The sequence below is a fragment of the Talaromyces amestolkiae genome (assembly GCF_001896365.1).
Source record: "Talaromyces amestolkiae strain CIB chromosome Unknown scaffold3.1, whole genome shotgun sequence".
NCBI classification, from domain to species: Eukaryota; Fungi; Ascomycota; class Eurotiomycetes; order Eurotiales; family Trichocomaceae; genus Talaromyces; species Talaromyces amestolkiae.
Window position 1 is genome coordinate 131,011 of NW_024468039.1, and position 21,681 is coordinate 152,691.

Sequence of the window (21,681 nt, forward strand, 5' to 3'; positions counted from 1 at the left end):
ACGGACAATTTATTTGCAGCAGTTACAGAAGTACCAGCTTTTGTTTTCTACGACGGGGATCAGGTTGGCGCTGTTGCCATGGCTCCTAGCAAAGAGGTACGCTTTGATTGCCGAAATATAAGCCATAGCCACTTTGTCGGGGAATTATTCTAACGATACAAAATCTAGATTGCCGGTCCGTCGCAGGAAGCGCTGTTGAAACTCGAGAAAAGTACAGAGGACAGCGACAGACAACTCGCCGCAGCAGCACAAATCTTGAAACTAGACCTCTCTGACACTAGCTCTCCGCTACCGAGTTCGAATACAATCGAGTTGATCACCCGACCGGCTCCAAAGGAAGAATGGGTGTTGAGATGGCTACTTAAAAGACTAAAGACTACAACATACCGAGTACATCCTCGTTCATACATTCTTTTACAACAGCTTTTGCAACGAATTTCCCGAAGGGCAATCGCCTCAACTTTTGTGGAGTACAAATTTGCGCAGATATTGAAGAACATCGTGGACGATTTGAATAATGCGGTCTTCAAGTCGCTCTCAGATGGCGCAAACCGAATATCTTCCGACTCAGAGACCAGTGAGACTGTCCAAGGATCCCCGGTTCGGTCGAAGAAACGAAAGAGAGGAAATGACAGTGCCGATGCGGACAACGACATTGTTATGTACGATGCGGGCAACCGAGAGTCACAATCGGAACGGGCAATTCTTGCTTATGGTCGATTTTCGGACGCTTTTTATGTTCTCATGAACCTAGTCAATACCCAGAGTGATCGAGGAGATGTGTCACAGTTTCATCTACAGCAATCACTCCGACTGGATCCTGCAATCGCTGCCGAGATACTGGGCAAATTAATCAGACTGTTTGCTGGCCTAATCGTTGAATATGCAAAGGAGAAGAAAAGCGATCAGCTGCAACACTTATCGAAGACTGCTACCGTATATTTTAGTCTGTGGGATCTTAAAAAAGTGGGTATCAATGGTATCGACAAGAGTTCCATAAATGTGAGTCGTCCCTACAAAAATAACAATGCAAATCAGCTTGAAGCTAACTTTACACGGTAGACTGCATTCTCGGAATCTTGTTTCCTGGAAGTGCTGAGGCTACATCGTCTTGTAGTCTCGTCTGGTGCAGAAAGTGACGATGCTCGTTTCATAACACGTTCTATCGAGAAACTCATTGCGCTTCATGTTATCCTCCCCGCGCGAAGTCTGTTCATGGAACGAGGCGGATCAGGTATAGATTATTCAAAAGCTGAAGATCCTGACTGGAGCGCCGTACAGCCAGTCACCGCAACCTTCAAACCGCTCTTTGAAGACCGCGCACCAATAGATATAAAATGCAACGGAACAGATATCGGCTCTGTTGACGAAAACTCATGTAGCTTCCCTGCAACCTGGAAGCCAGCAGAACTTATTCCGACTTTCTACGATATCGTTGCGAGGTCTGTACCAAGAGATTCATTCCGCCGTCAGAATGCCGAGGCGTCATGGCTCGAGACTGTCTTCGTGGCTCTAGCAGAGCTGGCTTACTCCAGTACGCAGCAGCTCGGCGGTAATACTCTTGGATTCATATCACTATTAGAACAATTATTCATCGTTGTCCGTGCTCGAAAAATAAGCCTGTCTCCGAACACCTTCCTCACCCATGCTTCCTACACAGGACTTTTGAAAGGAAAAGAAGATCCCCAACAAGTTCGGTGGAGTTTGACAATTCTGTTGATGGAGCTTGAGAGCGATATTTTTCTACCAAACTCTGGATTCAAAGATTCAAGTCGTCTTCTAGATGCCCTGTTTTTATCTCTGCATCATATCCGGGGGAACATGAGCGATCAAAAGACTTATCAGCTTGTCAAAGAGAAGGTAGTAATACCTTTGATTCGAGCATTTGCCGGTGCCAGAGATCTCCCAACGTTTGCCGGGTTCTGGTATGAGCAGTTGCGTGAGATAGAAGTTGCACGCAACGACTTGGCGTACTCGGTGTGGGAGGACGATGATGTTCTCCTTGTTTATCAAGAGGCATTGAGGGGCTCTATAAGCGATACATTCTTGAAAACGCAGATTGAGACAGCCATTTCTACTGTGACAAAATCGGGACATATTTCAAAAGCGCCAGACTCATACGCCTATTTCGTCATCCTGGAAGCAGGCACTCGTATATGGGGACAGAGTGGACTGCCAGGTTTACGCATTGACCTGGTGACTGGTTTGATGGAATCACTGCACAAAACATTGTCGAAACGCAAAGGAGACAGGCACTGGCTTTGGCGTTTGTGGAGGGTGGCTCGGAACTTGATGCCGATAGGCCTCAAGAGTACATTCAACACCCCGAACGAGCTTGCAGACAAGTTCAAACGCGAAGCCTTGGTTGTAGCAAATTTTTCAACTGGACCAACAAAGCTCAGATCTGGCTGGAATGGTCATCAAGAGAGCTTCGAAGCCTGTCAATTTTTGGTGTCGCTGAGCAAAGAATTATACCATGGCAATTCACCTGAACGAAGAGAGATCCTACACGTTATCATCAATTGCCTAACAGGATCATCAAGCTCTATCTTTGAGGCTAAACTGGAAGGATGGAACGGACGTTATAAGGATATTAATGGACTAGCTCAGCAGGCGACTGCTGTCATTGAGTGCCTATTAGAGCATCCAGATCTTCTATCTGAGCTGGTATTTGAAGACTTGAAATGCTTTGTCAAGTTTTTCTGGGATCTTGCCTCATCTTCCGGCCAAGACTGGAAGCATCAGATCCCTGAGATCACCGAGTGTATGTCTTTCAAGCAATTATGGAGCGTTTTTCTGTCCTATGACTATCTCGCAGATACTCCATCATTGGCCTCGGGAGTTGCACGCTCCCTTTGTGAGTTGTTTATGGAAATGGTAGAGAGTGAACAAACACAGCCGGTGATTGTTCGGTATCTACCGGGCATTGTTCAGGACTTACCGGGTATTCCAGTTCGTCATCAGGAGGTGCCTAAATTCAAAGACACGATTGAAGCTCTACTGTCGAAAGTGGATTATCCTGTTGATTTCGTCCCTCACATGGTGTCTTTGATAAATGGGTGGTGTCAAGAGTCGAGACAGGTTGGGTCAGAGATACTAGAATGGATTACATCGGACATCTCTTTGCAAGACTCGCCTATGGATATGCGCACAATCGAGTCGTTTCGATCCTTGATCCGCACGGCGTTTGAGTGCGAATACAAAGCTTGCAAGTCACCAGCAGAAACTGGAAAATTTCTAAAACGCTTTTATAAACTCACGACATCCCGAGTTGAATCATCCACAAAGCAGTTGGAATCGAGTGTCAAGAATAAGGATCAACCATCAACTCTTGCGCCTATCTTCGTTGGGGCGTCCCTGCGGTTGCTGTGGGAAAAGCGGGAAGAAATGTCGAAAACAATGGACGACATAGCTCGTCAGCGCGAGAAAATTTTTGGTCTGTTGCTGAGTCGTCTTGATAAATGTACCAAGACTCTACGACGGAAATCGCACCCTGAAGCGGCTATTATACTTGCCACGACGCATCAGATGATGGAAGACTTTGACGATCTCGCAGCTCAGAAGACAGAACTTGACAAAGCCTCGACGGATTTAGGAGAGAATGATCCGGTATTGATTAACGGCATTAAATACATAACCCAACGGCGGAAAGTTGCTCGAGCAGCTACAAGTGATAGCTTGGGCTTCAACGAATCGACTTTACTACAAGGTATTGATCTATGTCGAATGCAAGCCTGTGAACAGACATATTTGGTGCGAGAATTTACGACGAAGTTGAAAGATATGAGTAATGCAGACCGCATCAAAGCTATTGGCGAATTCAAGACAGCTGGATTCGAATGTTCAGAAGGGGCTAGCCGACTGCTACTCAGTGGATTGGCTGCTTCAGCTCTCAACGAAATCACAGAAAAAGACAGTGCTGAAGCACGAGGAGTATCGTCACTATGCACTGCCGTTACGCACGTCCTACAGCATAGTATCGATGATATTGAGAGGTTTTCACTTGCAGCGGAGAACGTGGATATCATTCTGCGCTTGCACTCGCGAGGAGTGACACAGTATAACATCGACAGCTGTCTTGCGGCAGTCACTGCGACGATGTCAAAGATACATTCCCTGCGTGAGACAAACCATATATCGACCAAGTCTGTAAGTACAACTTACACACGTCTTTGTCGCATAATGGGGACTATCGTTGGGCTTTATCGTCAGCAGCTCGGCGGCCGGTTCCACCTCTTAATCCCGGCACTGCAAAGTCTTCTCAAAGCGCTGTTTGCTCCGAGCCAAAAGCGCTATCAAAAAGGTGGAGCTGCTCTCGGGATCTCTCATACCGTTCAATTCACTCGCCTTCTTACATCCCTCTGCGATCCTACCGTATCCGCAGTATCCCGACCAAGCCGCCCTACCGGCAACAGTAACAACAGCTTAATCGACCAGACCAAAAAGGCCAAAGTGATTGCGGGCCAACACCTCCGAATCCTGATTGAGAGCTACGCACAGAATATGTTGGAAGCGCCACTACAGCCCGAGATCAAGACAGCATTAGCACCGGGACTGTACGCGATACTCGACGCAATGCCGGCAGAGAGCAAACGGGGATTGAATGCGGGGATGGATATTTCGTCTCGGGCGATTTTCAAGACTTTGCATGATGATTATGTCAGGTTTGGAAAGTGGAACAGCAAAGGATGATGTCGACTAGTTGCATAGCATAGCGTTCAAGATCAGATCAAACCCATCTGCACATACCCCGGTAGTACTCCAGATCATAGACCAATTTGCAGTAATAGAATAGTCGGCAAGGAACGCCAATTCCGTGAACTTCTGCATGCGCACTAGTCCGGAATTGGGTTAGTACCACGTGCTCATTCCAGGTCTTGCATGCTACATAGTAGAGATCAGATATGCGAAACTCTAGCACGGAGAGAGAAAGGAAAGTGTAGATAAGAAGAGAAAGTATAAGTCCGTGAGCACACCGCATACTATACACAGTATGGCATAGTCATGCAGTCTACTCCGGATTACTCGATCACATCGAGTCAGCAAGTAAGCTTATCTTGGGGCGTTATCTTTTGTATCTTCGCTATCAGCCACAAAAGGTTAGGCTGGGCACGGAGAGCGGGAGCGTGACCCACAAAGATCCTACTTTGTCCTACAGCGTAGTCTGGAAGTATTCGATGCTGTAGCAGGTGGTATGAGTGAGTATTCATATGTTGTGGTGTATGGGGAGTGTCCTTGGTGAGATCATATGCCGGTTGCGGGTGATGCATCCAGTACTACGTAGTATAGAGGGTATATGCTCTTTACTCTGTATGGAGAGCGTGTATGGAGATCTGCATACAACGTCATGATAGGCGGCCCAGCAAGAAAGAGGGCTAACCCCGGAATCGCCCAGCGAATCACATGTCCAGCTTTGTATCTTATCACCCGTCTAGGAGAAAGTCCAGGAGAAGATAACGCCATCATGACCACTCAGAGCAAGCCTCAGCTTATCTGGTTATGCTCACTCCACGCGATTGTTTATTCTAGTCTTTCTCATTTCTGCGGCTAGAATGGCGGAAGTAGTCTTTTATTCTGGATCCTTTGGACCCTAGCCACTTTTCTCGCTGCGACTCCGCGGCGACTCCGACCTGGTGTTTATATATGGACCATACCCACCCACACATCATCCAACATCAATGGGTTGGCGGCTTTGTGTTTCTGCATCTTTTTCTTCTGCTTGAAGCTCATTGAAGGTAGTTATAGAAACTTCCTTTATTTTTTTTTCCTCTATTGCTTGACATCGAGCTTGGATCCTACCCGCCATCATGTCGGTCCGTCGTTTCGTGGACAAGATCGCCGTCGAAAGCGAGCCTGGTCTATCTAATGCTCAGCTGATGTTGACCAACGATGACTTGCGTCCGGGTAATTGTTCTCTACCCTCTCGCATGCGACGAAGAATTGACATGATGCAATAGTCCCTCCCGAACGCAGGAAATGGGGCTGGTGGAATTTCGTCGCTTTTTGGATTGCCGATTCCGCGAACATCGTACGTGTCCTGACAATATCAGAACTATGGGTAAAAGCTAATTGAGCAGAACACATGGATGATCGCCTCGTCCTTTATTCAATCCACCAATGGCTCCAATACAGTCGATCTGGCTTGGTGGCAGGCCTGGATCTGTGTCTGGATCGGATATTCCATCTCCGCCATACTGATTGTTGCTACTGGTCGCATTGGTGCGCAGTATCACGTTTCGTTCCCCGTCGTGTCGAGAGCGTCTTTCGGTGTCTGGGGTTCTCTATGGCCAGTCTTTAATCGTGCCGCGATGGCTGTATGTTCGCTCTCCCTGACGACCTAATCACGGGTCGATGGCTAATGCATAGTAGTGTGTTTGGTATGGTGTCCAGGCATGGATCGGAGGTGAATGTGTGACTGTCATGATCACTGCCATCTGGCCTAGCTACGCCAACATCCCCAACCACATCCCCGCCAGTTCTGGCACCACCACCAAAGACTTTGTCAGTTTCTTCGTCTTCTGGCTTTGCAGTCTGCCTGCCATCTGGTTCCCAGTTCACCAGATCCGTCATCTTTTCACGGTCAAGTCAATCTACACTCCAATTGCTATGATTGCATTTTTCGCCTGGGCCATCAGTCGCGCCAACGGCATTGGTCCAATCATTCACCAACCTACTGCCTTGCACGGAAGTGCTCTCGCTTGGGCCATAGTCAAAGGCATCATGTCATCCATTGCCAACTTCGCAACCTTGATCGTTAATGACCCCGATTTCTCTCGTTTCTCAAAGACAAAGACGAGTGCTCTGTGGTCTCAGCTGTTTGCAATTCCTGTCGGATTCGCAATTACCTCATTCATTGGAATTATTGCCTCGTCTTCTTCAACAGTCATTTATGGTAAAACCATCTGGAGTCCTCTCGATTTACTGTCTGAGTTCCTCAATGGAGCTAGTTCTGGTCAACGTTTCGGTATTTTTGTCATTGCTCTTGGATTCGCACTTGCACAGCTCGGAACCAATATTGCAGCAAATTCTGTTTCTGCTGGTACAGATATGACTGCTCTCCTCCCGAGATTTATCAACATTCGACGTGGTGGTTATATATGTGCTGCGATCGGTTTGGCCATGTGTCCTTGGAAATTGACTTCGTCATCGAACAATTTCACGACTTACTTGTCTGCTTACACCGTGTTCCTCTCATCAATCGCCGCCGTCATCATTACAGATTACTACTTTGTGCGGAAGGGATATCTAGAGCTTCGTGAGCTTTACAGTGCCCGCAAGCGTTCGCCATACTACTTCACATTTGGCTTCTCATGGCGCGGTTTTACGGCTTATATTTCCGGTATTCTGGTCAATATTGTCGGATTCGCAGGTGCCGTCGGCGCGAACGTGCCAATTGGCGCTCAATATATCTACAACGTGAATTATTTCGCTGGCTTCATCGTGTCCGGTACGATTTATTATTTGTTATGCTGGGCCTTTCCCATCCCCGCGACGAGCGATACTTGGAACGAAGTCGACGTGGATGTTGATCATCTCACTGTGGCCTATGGCCAGGAAGTGGTCACTGACGAGGAGTCGAGGAGTATCCCCGAGGAAGATACCTTGGCGTATAACAAGAAGGATAAGAGTCAGGGATACTCGACTTTTTGATTGACGAGTTGATGATTTGATGATTTTGTCTTGCGGCTTTAGCTTGTATTTTTCTTTTTTTTCTTGACAGTACGACATCTAGACCGTTGTCTTGGTTCGATTGAACTGTTATGACTCACTTTTGTTGTCAGATGAGCGATATATCATCCCTAGGTAGAAGCAGTAAATAGGCACCAATCTGCACAAAGAGTGTTTCCATCTTAATTTGGACGCCGACAGTTCATCCGAGGCAGATATCCACTAAGCCCGAAAAAGACGCCGGGCGAGATACATGATGTCATTGGTCCATTTGTTTACACAAGAAAAGGGCTGAGCTTCATTTTTCGATATTTACTTACCTGAAAAACTATTTGGATGCTCGATAATTGACTCATTGAGCGTGGTTGCCTGTTGAACCTGAGTCAGGTAGAGGGTTATAAATAAAGCAATTATCTCATTCTTTGATATTCCGTGTGACAACGTCCACGGCGGGGTACAAGAGACAGCGCTACCTAGATACCAGACTGATTTCATTCGTTTCTTCATACTCCATCTGCATTTACTATACCCTTCCTCATATATCTCATCAACGACGAAGTAAATAATGACTTCTACCAGCGCCCTCCCCCTGACCCTCAAATCAATCAGCTCCACCAAACTCGAAGAACTCTCCAAACAACGCGCCTTATTTAACCAACGCAAATCCGAGATCTTGGAAGCCGCCAATGCAGTTCCTGACAATGACCTCCGCCGCAAAGTTCAGATCTTGCTGGAAGGCGTGACCCGTCTGGCTGGAAGGCCCGAGGATGCGTTTGATCGGGAAGATGACGTGGGAAGTTCGTCTTCGCCGTCATCTCTGGCGGATCTGTCTTCTCCGGATTGGAAAAGGAGTAGGGATGTTAATATTCGGCGGTTCTTGTTCCAAAGCCAATATGACAGGTCTATTTCCGATGAGGTTTTGACGGGTTGGATTAAGAGTTTGGAGAGTGATTTTGAGATGTTGTCGGTCAAGTATGAGCATGCTACCTTTTACAGCGATATGGTGACTGAGTGGTTATCAAACTTTGAAGAAAAAGGTTCCACGAACAAGAACCTAGATGGTATCGATGAGGAGGACGATACGAAGTCAGACAAATCTGCGTTTGAAAACGTTGGCCGCGCCGCGATGCACGAACAGCGCACTACCTGGGAACATTTGGTCTTTTCACCTGCAGATGTCGACTCTCAAAGTATTGAAACCTATCTGGAGCGGCTTTTTACCCGTACAAAGCTTTCTCAACAGGCTCTGAGGGACCTACGAGAACAAGTCAAAACCTTCGGAATGCAATTCAGATCAGAAGCAAAGGATTCCTTTGATATCGAGCTACTCAAAAATGTTAGTCGGTCACTGTTGGGTAGCGACTTGCTATCTCCGGAAAAGGTTATGATTTTGAAGGAATTTCTGAGAAACGATGAGGTTGCGCAAGAAGTCGCCGATGTGCTGAACCTGCGGTTTGTCGCTCTGGATCGCTGGAATTGGTCGACAGAAGGTGTGCCAGTTGAGATGCGTCGTCAGTTGAATGGCAAATACCGTGTCTTTATGGACGAGGATCTCATCGATGCGCTTCTTTTCCACTATATTGGTTTGAAGTGGGCGGTTGAGTTAAGGCATGTGTTCCTCCAATTCTTTGATTCTAGTGCATGGAAGTCAAATGCAAAAACTATACCAAAAGCATGGGTTGACCGACGACGATATTTTACCGGCCAGTCGACCAAAGCTTATTCTGTCGATGCCATCCGTAAAAAAATGTATCGCGAAGATTATTTCATGAGTCAACTGCCTGAGTCCCTCCAGGAAGGGAAGCGAGGATATGATGACGATGGTGACGACGATGACCATGCTACTACAGAGCGAAAATCAGCTATTGAGACCAAGCATTCGCTACTTCATTTGCTCATAACAGAGTCAATTATCCACAATCGAATTCGTGGCCAATTCACTGTCATACGATCTGACTTTAAATGGTTTGGACCTTCGCTTCCCCATGGTACTCTGCTAGCAGTTTTAAATTTCTTCGGCGTCCCTCAAGACTGGCTGGAATTCTTCAAGAAGTTTCTAGAATGTCCATTGAAGTTTGTTCACGATGGCCCACAAGCTGAAATAAAAACCCGAAAACGAGGCATTCCTATCAGCCATTCTTTGTCGGACGTATTTGGGGAGGTTATTCTGTTCTGCATGGATTATGCCGTTAATCAGCATGCGGACGGCGCCTTCCTTTACCGCTTGCATGATGATTTTTGGTTCTGGGGAGAAGAGAAAACATGCCGTAAAGCGTGGAGGGCAATGACTGATTTCACTGCGGTGACTGGACTGGAATTCAACGAGGAAAAGACAGGAACTGCTCGAATTGGGAGAATGATCAATTCACAAGGCCAGAAACAGCGGCAACGACATGAAGAGGACTCATCTTCAAGTGACGAGGACTCCAAGGACGAGGAAGAGGAAGATTCCGAGTCGGATGCTGAGCATTTTATGGATGACGCGTTCGATCCGTTACCTCGAGGTGATATTCGGTGGGGATTCTTGAGGCTTGATCCGGAGCGAGGTCGGTTTCTCATCGACCAGGACCAGGTTGATGCTCATATCGAGGAATTGCGACACCAGCTTTCTGCATGCAAGAGTATCTTTGCATGGGTCCAGGCCTGGAACAGCTATTTTTCGCGTTTCTTTGCCAACAATTTTGCAAAGCCCTCGTTTGCTTTTGGCCGAGAGCATATCGACATGGCGGTCAACGCCTTGAGTCGTATAGAGCGAGAAGTATTTGCGCACGCAGCCTCAAAGGCTTCCGGAAACAATGGCGTGGTAGACCATTTGCGTCGAGTGATTGCAGAACGCTTCGATGTCCACGACTTGCCCGATGGGTTCTTCTACTTTCCTATCGAATTCGGCGGTTTGGAGCTGCATAACCCATTTATTAGCCTGCTCGCGATGAGGGAGAGCATCACACAAACGCCGCAGAGAATTCTCGAAAATGTCTACTTGCAGGAAGAAGTCGACTACGAAGCTGCAAAGAAGAGGTGGCAAGAGGGCGATCATGGTTCCACTTTCCACAGCGGCGTCGCCTGGAAGAGAGATGACGAAGATGCCCCTGAAAAGTTTTGGTCGCTTGAGGAGTACACAGCACACCTCGAAACTACAAGCAATGCATTGAGAGTCGCCTATGATAACCTGCTACGCGTTCCCAACGAGGTCCAAGTCGGGAAAAGTGTAGGTCTTGGCAGTGGCCATCTGCCACCAGCTGATAAAAACAAGCCCACTCAACGTGGATCTAAATGGCGAAAGCAAAAGGATCGCATCGGCTCGGATTGGAAGCAAATGTCGCCGTATTGGAAGTGGGTGGCTGAGGTATATTCGGCTGGTATGGTGCAGAGGTATGGCGGATTGTCTGCTGTGGATAGGGCTTTGATGCCGTTGGGTGTTGTGAAGGTGTTGAGACAGGGCAAGGTTCGGTGGCAGGGCTAATTTATGATTTACGATTTATGATGATAGACAAAAGTGTATAATATCGCTTGTTGGTTTGAACAAGTCGAGTGTATTTCGGTGATATCTATATTCAATATTACTAAGCATTCAGTTTTGAGAACTCAGTTAACAATTTTCTTAAACGAGCCTTTTCCTCCTCTCCACCGAAAATACTACCAACCCCCCTCTCACATAGAGCAACTAGATCCCCTCGCCATAGCCCGAAATGTTTCGAAGCTAGGAAGTATTCCTCTGAGACTGGACTGCAAAAGAATCCTACATCATCCGTCTACCGATATTCAGCAGCGAGTACGGGAACAATGGAAAGAGACAAACTCACGCACAGAGAAACAGCACACTCCGTCCTTAACCACCACTCCCCGAAATGATGATCCTCAAACCCGCCCCCACCAACAATCATCTTCGCATGCACATTACACGACATACACAACTCCAACGCGATCTTCTTCTCTACAATTTTTCCCTTGATCTCATCGGGGACGTGGATTACATGTCCCAACCGATCAGGCTCAAATGAGAGAAGAGTCTCGAGTTCCTCTGCGTCATTCTCGTTTGAGTAGATAGTTTCAGCGAAGTGGATCGTTATGCCGAGATTGTGCGTTTTGGCAAGCTCAAATGCGGACCGGAATGTTGAGACGGTGCCCTTTAGCGGGTTGCCGCAGAGGTCGATGCCTACTATGACCGGATTGAGGGTGCGATAATGGCGTACGGCGATGTTGACGACGTCTTCAGCTGAAGATGCTGTGTCGCGTCCTCTGTCAATGGAGAGGATTAGATAGACTGACATGTCCGGATTTTGTTTGATGTCGTTCTGCTGCTCTTGCTTGAACTCTTGGATACCCTGGAGGACGATATCGACATACTCCTCTCTCGATATGAGTACATGACCATCCTCACTGCGGATCTCTCTAGGCGTAGTCCGCAACTCCAGGTACCGAACACCATCAGCTCGGAAATCGTTCAATACAGATTTTGTCGCGTAGAGAATAGTCTCGGCGTCATTGACGAGGTTGTAAATGCTTTTTGAGAATACATCGAAGAAGCTGAATCAATCTGCCGATCAAAAAATTCTGCCACTTTATCAAAGAATAGTGTGATTAAGACTTACACGTCAAGCCCATAGTTGACCTTGCCAGGTGGCATGAGGACCCATGGATCCTCGATTGCGAAATTCGGGTTCTGGGCTTTTTTGCGATACCAGATTTCGTGAAGGCATTGCCGGGTTATGCTACCACTGAGATGGGCATGTAGCTTATTATTTTCTTAGACTTAGTTCGAACAACCTCAGCGTGGCTAATAGTACACAAGCAAAGATGTGGAGCGCAAATGGGAGAGCTTTCTTTCTTACGGATATAAGGTATACGTACCTCTATCTTTGGTAGGAGCTTGGTCAACTCCTCAGTGACAGATGAGGACGTATCGCTACTCATTTCGAGAACTGATTATGGGTGACAGATATAGTATTAGTGTGAAATCAATTGAAGTGGTTGAATTAAGCTGCGCATGGTGGGGTCATCTCCATCTCTATTGGAAGATGTAACACTCTCATGAAGGACCAGCACATTTTAATTAAAGAGATCAGGAGAACGATCCATATGTATCGTTTCACCTATGATAATATAGTCCCGAGTACCATCATACGAAGTCGATGATATACACCCGTGGTCTGGGTGGAAATATGAGAAGAGAGACTATCTCCGAGCTTCGGCGTTTAGGGTTAAGCATAGTGGGTCTGCATATCACCCGCCAATCAGAAGACTTAGTCAAATATCAGCTTGCTTCCCATTTAGGAATTTTCCTCGACCGATCTAGGATTATCATACGTGATGGAAAGAGACGATTGCAAGACGGTATGACAAGAGTAAGGGTTGCTCATATAATGAGTCATTCGAACTGATGAGTCAATGCTCTCCTTATCGGCGAAGTAATTAATGGATCTGCCATTGAAAATCCTTCGTTACGAATGTTCGGACTCGAAGTGCAAAATTTGGAGAGACTGCCAAAATGCAATACGTAAAGGATCATGTTCAGAATGGTATGCGAGCTTCTACATTCGCGGTATAATGTGGATATATACTAAGCTCGAAGCTGGCATAAATAGTTGCGGACAGTCCAATACAGAACAGAGCTTCGCCTACAGCTTCAGATCACGGTGCGACTTTCTTGAATACTGACGATGATACAGATTCTGATATAGAGATTCAGTCAGGTGAGTTTGGAACCTACTCACCATTGATCCATATACAGATCGCCGACGTGCCTTCAGATCCCCATGAAATGCGCTCGCCATCTGTCCTCGAAGAGACCCGAAAAAGACATTCCGGCTCTGCAAGAAAATTGAATGATACTAATTCAAGTATCTGGGCCATGGAGCTACCGAGACATGCTTTGATCAAAGTCAAAGCATGGACCGAAGATCCGAGGCTTAACATTATCTGGATTGAGGGCACATCGCCGTTTTTCCCCAGATCAAAGGACAACCTACCGAGTTGGAAACCTTACCAAAATACTACAAGTTCGCCACCGCGTTACATATTTGCCTCTTGCAATCCAAAATCTACCTCTTCCACCGACTCACAGCTGCACGAGAGAAGGTCTAATGAGGAGCTCGCTCTTTTATGTCTACTCGACTCGATCATCGCTCAATTGCAAGAGATATTCCCATCGTTATATTTGGATAGGCCCGAATCAATCGATAGAAGCAATGAAAGTGCAGATGTCGCATTACGAATTATACAGGCGTTCCTTGAGGAAGATAAAGTGCCATCTCTCGTTTGGGTTATTGATGGATTGCAGTTTACTGAGAGTGCAAGTACAAATCCTTTTCTGATAAAGTTGGTCAAGAGTCTACGTTTCAGAGGATATAAAATTTGTCTTACGACACAGGGAACTAGCAGAGTGCTTTCTCAAGTGACTTGGGATTATGAACAAGTGAAGGCGTCAAATTCTATGTGGAAGAATGGGGGGTACACATGAATGTATTCAGCTTTGGCGGCGTTCAATGGATTGTGTGCGTGTTGGGTCTTTACTACTCAATTCCTAAATGTTATATTGATGATCTGTGAGAGTCTTTGGTGTAAAATATTGAGACAAGAACCCAGCCAGACTGAAAGGTGGAAATTAATCAGAATACTCATAACTCATATTAATTCGCTAAATTGCTATTTCTTACTTAAAGTAAAGCCAGTAAAAGTAAACGCCTGGCTCCCAAGAACTCACGCGTTTTCCAGCCGTAGCCCCATACGTTCGGATAGGGCGAGAGTCGAGTAATGCCATGTAAGAGGAATATAATGAGTATCGATGCCCTTGTCCATCACTTTATAATGACCAATTCCTGGTAACGTGTCTATAGAGACATCATCTCCTGCATATCCTCAACTGGCCCCATCGAAGGATCATATCTTGTCGGCTTGCCGTGCATGACTTTCAGCCATGAGGGGCTTTTTGACTTAGTCTCAGACCAGAGCTGCAACTCTTCAGGAACGAGTTCAGCATTTCCAACTTCGATGCAGCGTAGTACCACTGGAAGAAAGTGACTGTCGAGCAATGTAGGGCCAACAGCAGGACCAAAAGTCCATTCGTTGTGCTTGCCGAAAGTACCGCTTTGCTTGCGGTGTTCTACGATTTCTGCGAAAATCGTTTGAAGATCTGAGCGGGCTTTAGCCACGACGTTTGGATGAAAGGCTGTGGCATTATGCTCATTATGGCTGGCCGTCAGAGAATCCGTCAGTAAGTACGTTAAAGCAACCATTGGAAAAATTGGATTCACAGAAGAAAAGTCACAAGATAAAGCGGGCGACATACAACTTGAGTTTGCCTTCAAGAAGCTTGCGGTATTCTGGGCTGATATCAGTCCTTTTGAGAAGACCTTCGACCGGTGAAGGGTTGTACTCTTTCATCTCCGCTGTTGGCTTTGGGTTGCTAAACGACAGACCATAGATGGAATGGAAGCGTTGTAGTAGGTCTTTAATGACCGCAGCATGCTCAGCAGGTAGCAAGGCAGGGTAGTGATTTTCAGCCAGATAGAGTGAGATGGAGATACTGTCAGTGAGTGAATGCTCGAGGACGTTCCCAGTCATGGCAGGCACCTGGCCTTTGGGATTCACTTTGAGGTATTCTTCCTCCAGGTTTTTGTCCTTGCGGTGGTTGATGAAGTGAAGGGTAATTGACTTAGGCGGTCTCGCATTGTTTGACGCACGACCTAATTGAATGGTATGGCGCACCATCATAGAATAGAGGGAAAAGGGAGATGAATAGAGCGTGTATTCCGCATTATCTAGATCGGTCATCTTGACGGTGATTAAAATGGCAATTGTAGTCTATGTCGTGGTAAGAATGAGGTGCTTATGAGATTGTAGTTGTCACGAGTATGGAGTGTGATAAAACAGAGTCGAGCACTGGTAACAGTTGACAAAATATGTCAACTAAATTTTCGGATGGCGAGGTTCCTTGAGTCATACCGATTGCCCTAAGTAGGCGTACGGTCAATCCTGTCAGCAGATGATACAATTTAATTGTTCTGATTACCCCGCAACTGGAGGGGTAAACGCCATCTACCTGTCAGGTCAATTTAATTACGACTTCTGGCCTTCGATTCGTTCATGAAACAATAGTTATAAACCGTTCAATTGCTGAAGCTTCAGCATCTAAGACTTCTACCTCCCGCAGGTCGAAGATAGGCCGCGATAACGGCTCAAAATAAGACAACCAGGTCGCCAGGCTGAACTTCAAAGTCCGACTGGGCCCATATTTGAAATCTTACATGGAATGCATAAGTCAGGCGGTACTTGTTGTCACGAATTAAATGCTAAGTTCCCGAACAGAAAGGGCTTGGCTACTACGGACTTCGTGCCGATATTTAGTAATAGTATACGGAGTGCAATCAATACTGCCGAATCAGATATTTCATTGGTATAAGTCTAGATATGATCGTCGATTTGAATCAATCTGACTCGAAGGCACATGCAAGCGTCTAGTTACAAGTGGTAGGGGCTTCCACCTGAGATATTATGTACCCATCCACTTAATGTGAAGGCAGGTATCCTATCTTCTAAGAACTAAGATATAAATATTAAGTATTGGGTAAGTATTCGCCTACAACGTCTTGGACAATTTTCTTGGCATATACATATGTAGATATCATTGTATGTCCCGGGGGAGTAAATGGCATACTCGAAGAGTCAGTCTTGTGCCCAGCGCTACCGAAATCGTCCCAGTGAAATTAACTCTTGCAATGGCGTGTTCTGTCATGCATAAAACATTTCCCAAAATCTATAACACTAAAATCCTGCTGGTTTTAAATCACTCAAATACCAAAGATCTTGGAGATGTGGCAAGAATCAGCTCCTTGAGATCAACGGCAAAAGTCTTTTCGGATTCCATCTCCATAAAACAACCCAACCTCCCAGGAGGGAAGAAACTCCCGTAAAGACAATGAGGGGTCCGTATGAAGTTCCATAACCGAAGCGGGGGCTAGCTGAAATGGTTCCAGCATTCAACAGTCCCACGCCAGCAAGCCCACCACTTGCATATCCGATTCCTCTGACGCCATTTAGTAAACCATAGAGCATTCCAGGATCGACAGCTTCGTTTCTTTCTGCAGATTCGCGCTCCATTTGCTTGAGCATTCCTCCCCAGGTAGCACTATAGCCGCTGGAGAAGAAACCAAAGGTCATGGAGAAAACCAAGAGCAGGCCAAGATTGCCTGGAGTAGTCAAACCCCAAAAAAAGAACGTGAAAATAGCGCAGGCGACGGGTGGGATTGCGGACACAGTCTGGGCTGAAAGACGGACTTTTTGATTGTCACTCAGCCATCCGAAGAAAGAAGAAGCAATAATGCCGGGTGCATTGAAGAGAGCTAGCATCAGTGTGCCCGAGGTCTGAGACAGCAGAGTGACATCTCGAGCGTAAGTGCTCAAATAGCTTTGTGGAATACCATACCCAGAGCTTTGAAATATAATGGCAATGCTATAGAAGTAGATAGACCGGTGTCCGAGGAAATGCCATGGAATCTTTCGAGCTCGAGTCTTGTGTATCGAAATCTTTGATGGGTGGGTAGGTATCATTAGAATAGCGAAAAGACTTGTCCCACCCACAATTGCCGCCCAGGCTTTTAAAGTGGTCTTATAGCCGTAAGCATCAATCAAAGCTCGAATCATAAATGGACAGCTAGTCCCAACAATGTTCTTGCAAGACAAAACAATACCATATGCCACTGCACGGTTGCTGGATGTATACCACTCGCCGAGAGAGAGCGTCATTGGACTATACACAAGAGCACATCCCAACGCAGATGCGATACCCTGAGTCGCAACCAAGTGCCACACAGTGGTGCTGTAAGCGGAGAGGAAGAGGCTGACGCATGCAATCAATGTGCCACAAAGAGCTGCGATTTGGCGCCAACGAGCCCACCGTCTAGTAAAAAGCGCGAAAAGAAAAGGCATGGATAGGTACATGACACCATTAGCCGTGGTACCAATAACACCGGTTATGGTACGGTCTCCTTCTAACGTCCAGTTGTTGAAATAGTACTCCTGGAATATACCATAGCTCATGGCAAACCCTGCACGGGCGTAAGCTCCTGGTCATTATAGTATATAGACGTGACCACGACGTACCCCATATCGGCAGCTGAATTATACCGGATCCTACAAGGACACTAATTTTCGTTCTCTTCGATTCCAATTCCCTAGCACGAGTTTGCTCGGCATCCGGAGCACTTGTTCTGAGCTCTGGAAGAGAATGTTCTTCGTCTCCGCCCATATTTTTTTTGCTTAGTTGAGGTCAATGATCAGAAGAAACGCTACGAAAATGCAATGGAAGACACGGTTTGGCGGGGAGCAAGACCATCACAGTCCATGACTAACAGGGCAGCTACCATCTTCGGACTAGCGTGTGAGGTCACGCGACCGCCGATACTGGATGGAGGATTCCTAATATAATTCTTCCCTTCGAAAGCAGTTCATTCGTCGATCGGGGTCGTGTGGGCCCCCGGTTTGGGTGCCGAAAGTTTGTTGCTACCTACTTAGATACGTTGTCTTTGTCCCTCGTTGTGACACTATAGAGTCAGAATTCGAGATTCAAGCAGCACGTTATTATCATAATTTGCAATTTATGATCATCAGTCCCGTTCTCATGACCATTTGGACATCGACAATTGAAGTATCAGACTTGTCACTACCTATGAAGTGTTGCTCGAACTGATTTCCCAACTTGCCTTGACACATCCACTGACCAAATCACAAATAACTTTTATTACGAATAAAATTTCTAATCAGCCTTGCAACTCGATCAATTGACATCAGTTCTTTGAGTTTAATTATATGTCAAAAACTTGAACTACCTGTGACGTTGGAATTTCTCTTTGACATATTACTATAGCGAGAGACCGCTTTTTTGTTCGCTCCCACCTACTATCTATCGACCAAAAGGCTTGCTGTAGCAAACATGCAGAATTCAATTTTCGCAAACCCACTCAATCCGCTGCAATCACTGGCTTTCACATGAGAATGTGGTATCCCAATTCTGTTTGTGATATACATGTAGGATGGCGAAAAGCCAACCCGTTGAACATGACGAGCCGGAACACGCATTGGCAAGGCCATTCTCGTCAGAAATTCCTCTCTTCGAATATCTTTCCTTTTGAACTAATGCCCGAGACGCTCATGGAATCACTGAAGTTATTGTACGACTCAGCAAGAAAGCCAGAGAGGCTCTTGCTGGCAGCCAAGCTACCAATAGATACAAGCGTGGTAAGTCAGACACCAGTATCGGATCCATATTGTGTTCGATCTGGACACTTTTCAAGGACGGACGAAATACCGGAGACGCTTTTGGAACGGAACTATTTTCGATGCTCTGGAAAAGCAGCTGGGAAACATCAATTGACCGAGGTGAAATGTGCATTGAAGTAAATTGTACACCATTCACAGTTGGACCCTAGTCGAAAAGATTCTGGTTAAAGGAGCTTGCAGCAGCTCGAGCATAATTTTGGTGATTTGGAGAAGGAACCTCTGCCGGAGGATGTTGTGGAAGCTTTTGACAAAGCTCGGGCAATCGCAAAAGGGCATTGTGAAGAACTACTGGCACTAATGCTGAGGATCAACTCAGTGGAAATTAAGCAAGAATTATCTGTTTCATATAATCTAAATGGTTTGAAAAATGACATGGAGTAGGAATACGATGACTTCCAATCAGGTTGTATCACTTGCGAGTTGCCATTATTGCTTCTATTGCATCACGCTGGCACAAAGCATTCAAGAGTATCCGAGTCGGACCCAGATTATAAATAATATGCTGCCGTAAATGTGTTTATCCCTATCTCTTTACGCGGAAGTCTCTTTTAGCGACTTACCGTATCTCGTAGGAAGACGGGTTTTTACAATCAGTCTTATCCCGCAACCGAAATCCACGATATCCCCTTCCTTACACCCCCCTAGACTTACATGGACGTGTTTGAACATTTATGGCTATATCATGCTTTGATTTCTTTTCTTTGGCATTGTAAGTATTTCAAATTTCTCGAACTTTCCTATTTAGGTAATGTTTCGGCGAGCCCTAACATTGCCGGATTCGGAGATGGGACATGTACATAGTCATGTAGAAGTTGATATGTCTAATGATCAAAATTTGATCAGGTTTCAATATTGTGGTACATAGCGCAATCTGAATTAAAACATAATTTCGGGGGCTCTTGATTTGCGTCTGATTTTCATCTATCATATATTTAGGTAAGGCTACTTCCCAACTGTTCAGCCCTAGAACGCGACTCTACGACGGCGTATTAGCATAAATCTATTAGTATTGTGTTAGTGATTAGCTGCTTACAGGAATTTATCAAGCACAAGAGTTGCTGAAATGCTGACATTGCTGAGGTGTTTGGAAGATTGCCTGGTTCTAGAAGAGCAAGGGCCAACTAGGCTTCCAGATCTCAAAAGAGCACGCTCTGTATGCCAACCGGGATTTCAGCCTGTCATGAGGCTTGTATTACATTATCTAGAAACAAAATATCATACATGACCATGTGAGTACTCATTGCAGGCTAGTTTTGGCACAAATTACAGGAAGCCATAAAGTCTAGATTTTCGACTTTCCACACTGAACGCGCCTCACCGATTCCAACCCTTTGCAATAGCTTGCCTCAAAAGGCTTGTGATGGTGGCTTTGACATGTTGTCACGAGCAAGTCGACTTGGATGGGTGAACTGGAATGCCTCGTTGAAATCAAGGTTGTAGAGTGTTTATACTCTGAGTCACACAGCATCAAACCTCATTACGGATCGAGTCTCACAGCTGCCTAGTATTATTGAACACAACCCGAGGTATCTAGATCACTATACCCGGGCGAGCCCCGACTATCATCACCCACCATCTGACCTTTATTCCCATGTTCGCCCTAGTCTAGTGCTGTGATGTCGCCAGCAAGGATACGACAATGATGCTGATGATGTATCAGTCAACATTCAAATACATGCATGACTAGTGACATGAATCTAAATCTGACTCACCCAGTCATCAGCTACGTAGGCAGCCAGGCTAGACTGACCACCATGACTATCCAATCTCCATTTATGCCTAAATCTAATCTAATCCGTGTCGACCAGTCTTGGCAGCGAAGAAATGCTTGTATTAGTAGAAAGGCGCAGGATGAAATAGTTCGCGAATACTATTAGGCACGAGCGCAAGGTCACCATGGAGGTATGAACGATGCATCTAGTCAAGCAGATCAGGCATGCGATTGGTGTCTGATGAGAGAAACCGGCCCGCTTGTGGCCCCTAACACGACGTGGCAATGTAAAATGTGTTCGGCCATGTATATTAGTGTCAAATTGGCCAAAGGCATAGTGAGCGACAAGAGGTACATAAGGCGAAGAAAGAGGACTTCTCATTTTGGTTCTTGTTGTACCAGGTTGTGAAACAAGAGTCTCTCGAACAGGAGACCAGCATTTCCTCGGCTGAAAAAACTGCCGGACCGGGTGACGGATCAGGCAGTGAGCGCACGTGATCCGGTAACGTGATCGTGGCGGTGAGAGTGTGGCGTTTGCCTCAGGCTCAGCCCTCGGCCGATCGTGCCTAACTAACGTGGCGGGCTCATACCATACTAACAATAGCCAGAGGCTGGGATTAGTATGCTGAGTTCCTGACTGAATCTGCTATTCGCGCCTCTTTTTATTCTTCGTCCTTCCCCGTAGCTTGCGGTGACTCATCCTATATTCATTGCCTACACGATACCTCGATACATCCAGGCAGAAAAGCGACGGCTTCAAGACTTCAGCCAACCATAACCACGACTTCCGAGCTCGAGTGGAGTCATCTCGTCACACGACGACACTACGTACTGTCGTGGGAGTTGAACCTCGCTTCTGTGACCATAGCATTCGATCAATCATTAGGAAACCCCAGACTAGGCGGCCAGTGTCCGTCGTCGATAATCGACCTCGCCGTTGCAGTAGGCGTCCGCCGTTGTATTGTTGTTGCGAAGTCGAAGCGCCGCGTCATATCCCGCCCGCGCCTACCGTACGTGCCAAGCTT

At 46.3% G+C, this 21,681-nt stretch overlaps 6 protein-coding genes across 6 annotated transcripts; 3 read left to right on the forward strand and 3 right to left on the reverse strand.

The window, feature by feature from the left end:
* Positions 1-78: 78 nt before the first annotated feature.
* On the forward strand, positions 79-4,692 carry BHQ10_002105 (uncharacterized protein; the record flags this gene model as incomplete). Its single annotated transcript, XM_040874215.1, has 5 exons — positions 79-96; positions 169-1,002; positions 1,063-2,764; positions 2,819-4,149; positions 4,213-4,692. The coding sequence occupies 5 exons, from the start codon at positions 79-81 to the stop codon at positions 4,690-4,692; spliced, it is 4,365 nt and encodes a 1,454-aa protein (XP_040730610.1).
* A 1,115-nt stretch (positions 4,693-5,807) lies between these two features.
* BHQ10_002106 (uncharacterized protein) lies at positions 5,808-7,650 on the forward strand (the record flags this gene model as incomplete). Its single annotated transcript, XM_040874216.1, has 4 exons — positions 5,808-5,904; positions 5,958-6,028; positions 6,078-6,314; positions 6,370-7,650. 4 exons carry the CDS (start codon positions 5,808-5,810, stop codon positions 7,648-7,650), a joined length of 1,686 nt encoding a protein of 561 aa, XP_040730611.1.
* Positions 7,651-8,233: 583 nt separating this feature from the next.
* On the forward strand, positions 8,234-11,131 carry BHQ10_002107 (uncharacterized protein; the record flags this gene model as incomplete). The annotated part of the gene is made up of 1 exon (XM_040874217.1): positions 8,234-11,131. One exon carries the CDS (start codon positions 8,234-8,236, stop codon positions 11,129-11,131), a length of 2,898 nt encoding a protein of 965 aa, XP_040730612.1.
* Positions 11,132-11,420: 289 nt separating this feature from the next.
* On the reverse strand, positions 11,421-12,582 carry BHQ10_002108 (uncharacterized protein; the record flags this gene model as incomplete). The annotated part of the gene is made up of 3 exons (XM_040874218.1): positions 11,421-12,195; positions 12,261-12,403; positions 12,520-12,582. The coding sequence occupies 3 exons, from the start codon at positions 12,580-12,582 to the stop codon at positions 11,421-11,423; spliced, it is 981 nt and encodes a 326-aa protein (XP_040730613.1).
* A 1,916-nt stretch (positions 12,583-14,498) lies between these two features.
* Positions 14,499-15,441, reverse strand: BHQ10_002109 (uncharacterized protein; the record flags this gene model as incomplete). Its single annotated transcript, XM_040874219.1, has 2 exons — positions 14,499-14,859; positions 14,957-15,441. 2 exons carry the CDS (start codon positions 15,439-15,441, stop codon positions 14,499-14,501), a joined length of 846 nt encoding a protein of 281 aa, XP_040730614.1.
* Positions 15,442-16,491: 1,050 nt separating this feature from the next.
* On the reverse strand, positions 16,492-17,914 carry BHQ10_002110 (uncharacterized protein; the record flags this gene model as incomplete). The annotated part of the gene is made up of 2 exons (XM_040874221.1): positions 16,492-17,714; positions 17,770-17,914. 2 exons carry the CDS (start codon positions 17,912-17,914, stop codon positions 16,492-16,494), a joined length of 1,368 nt encoding a protein of 455 aa, XP_040730615.1.
* Positions 17,915-21,681: the final 3,767 nt, after the last annotated feature.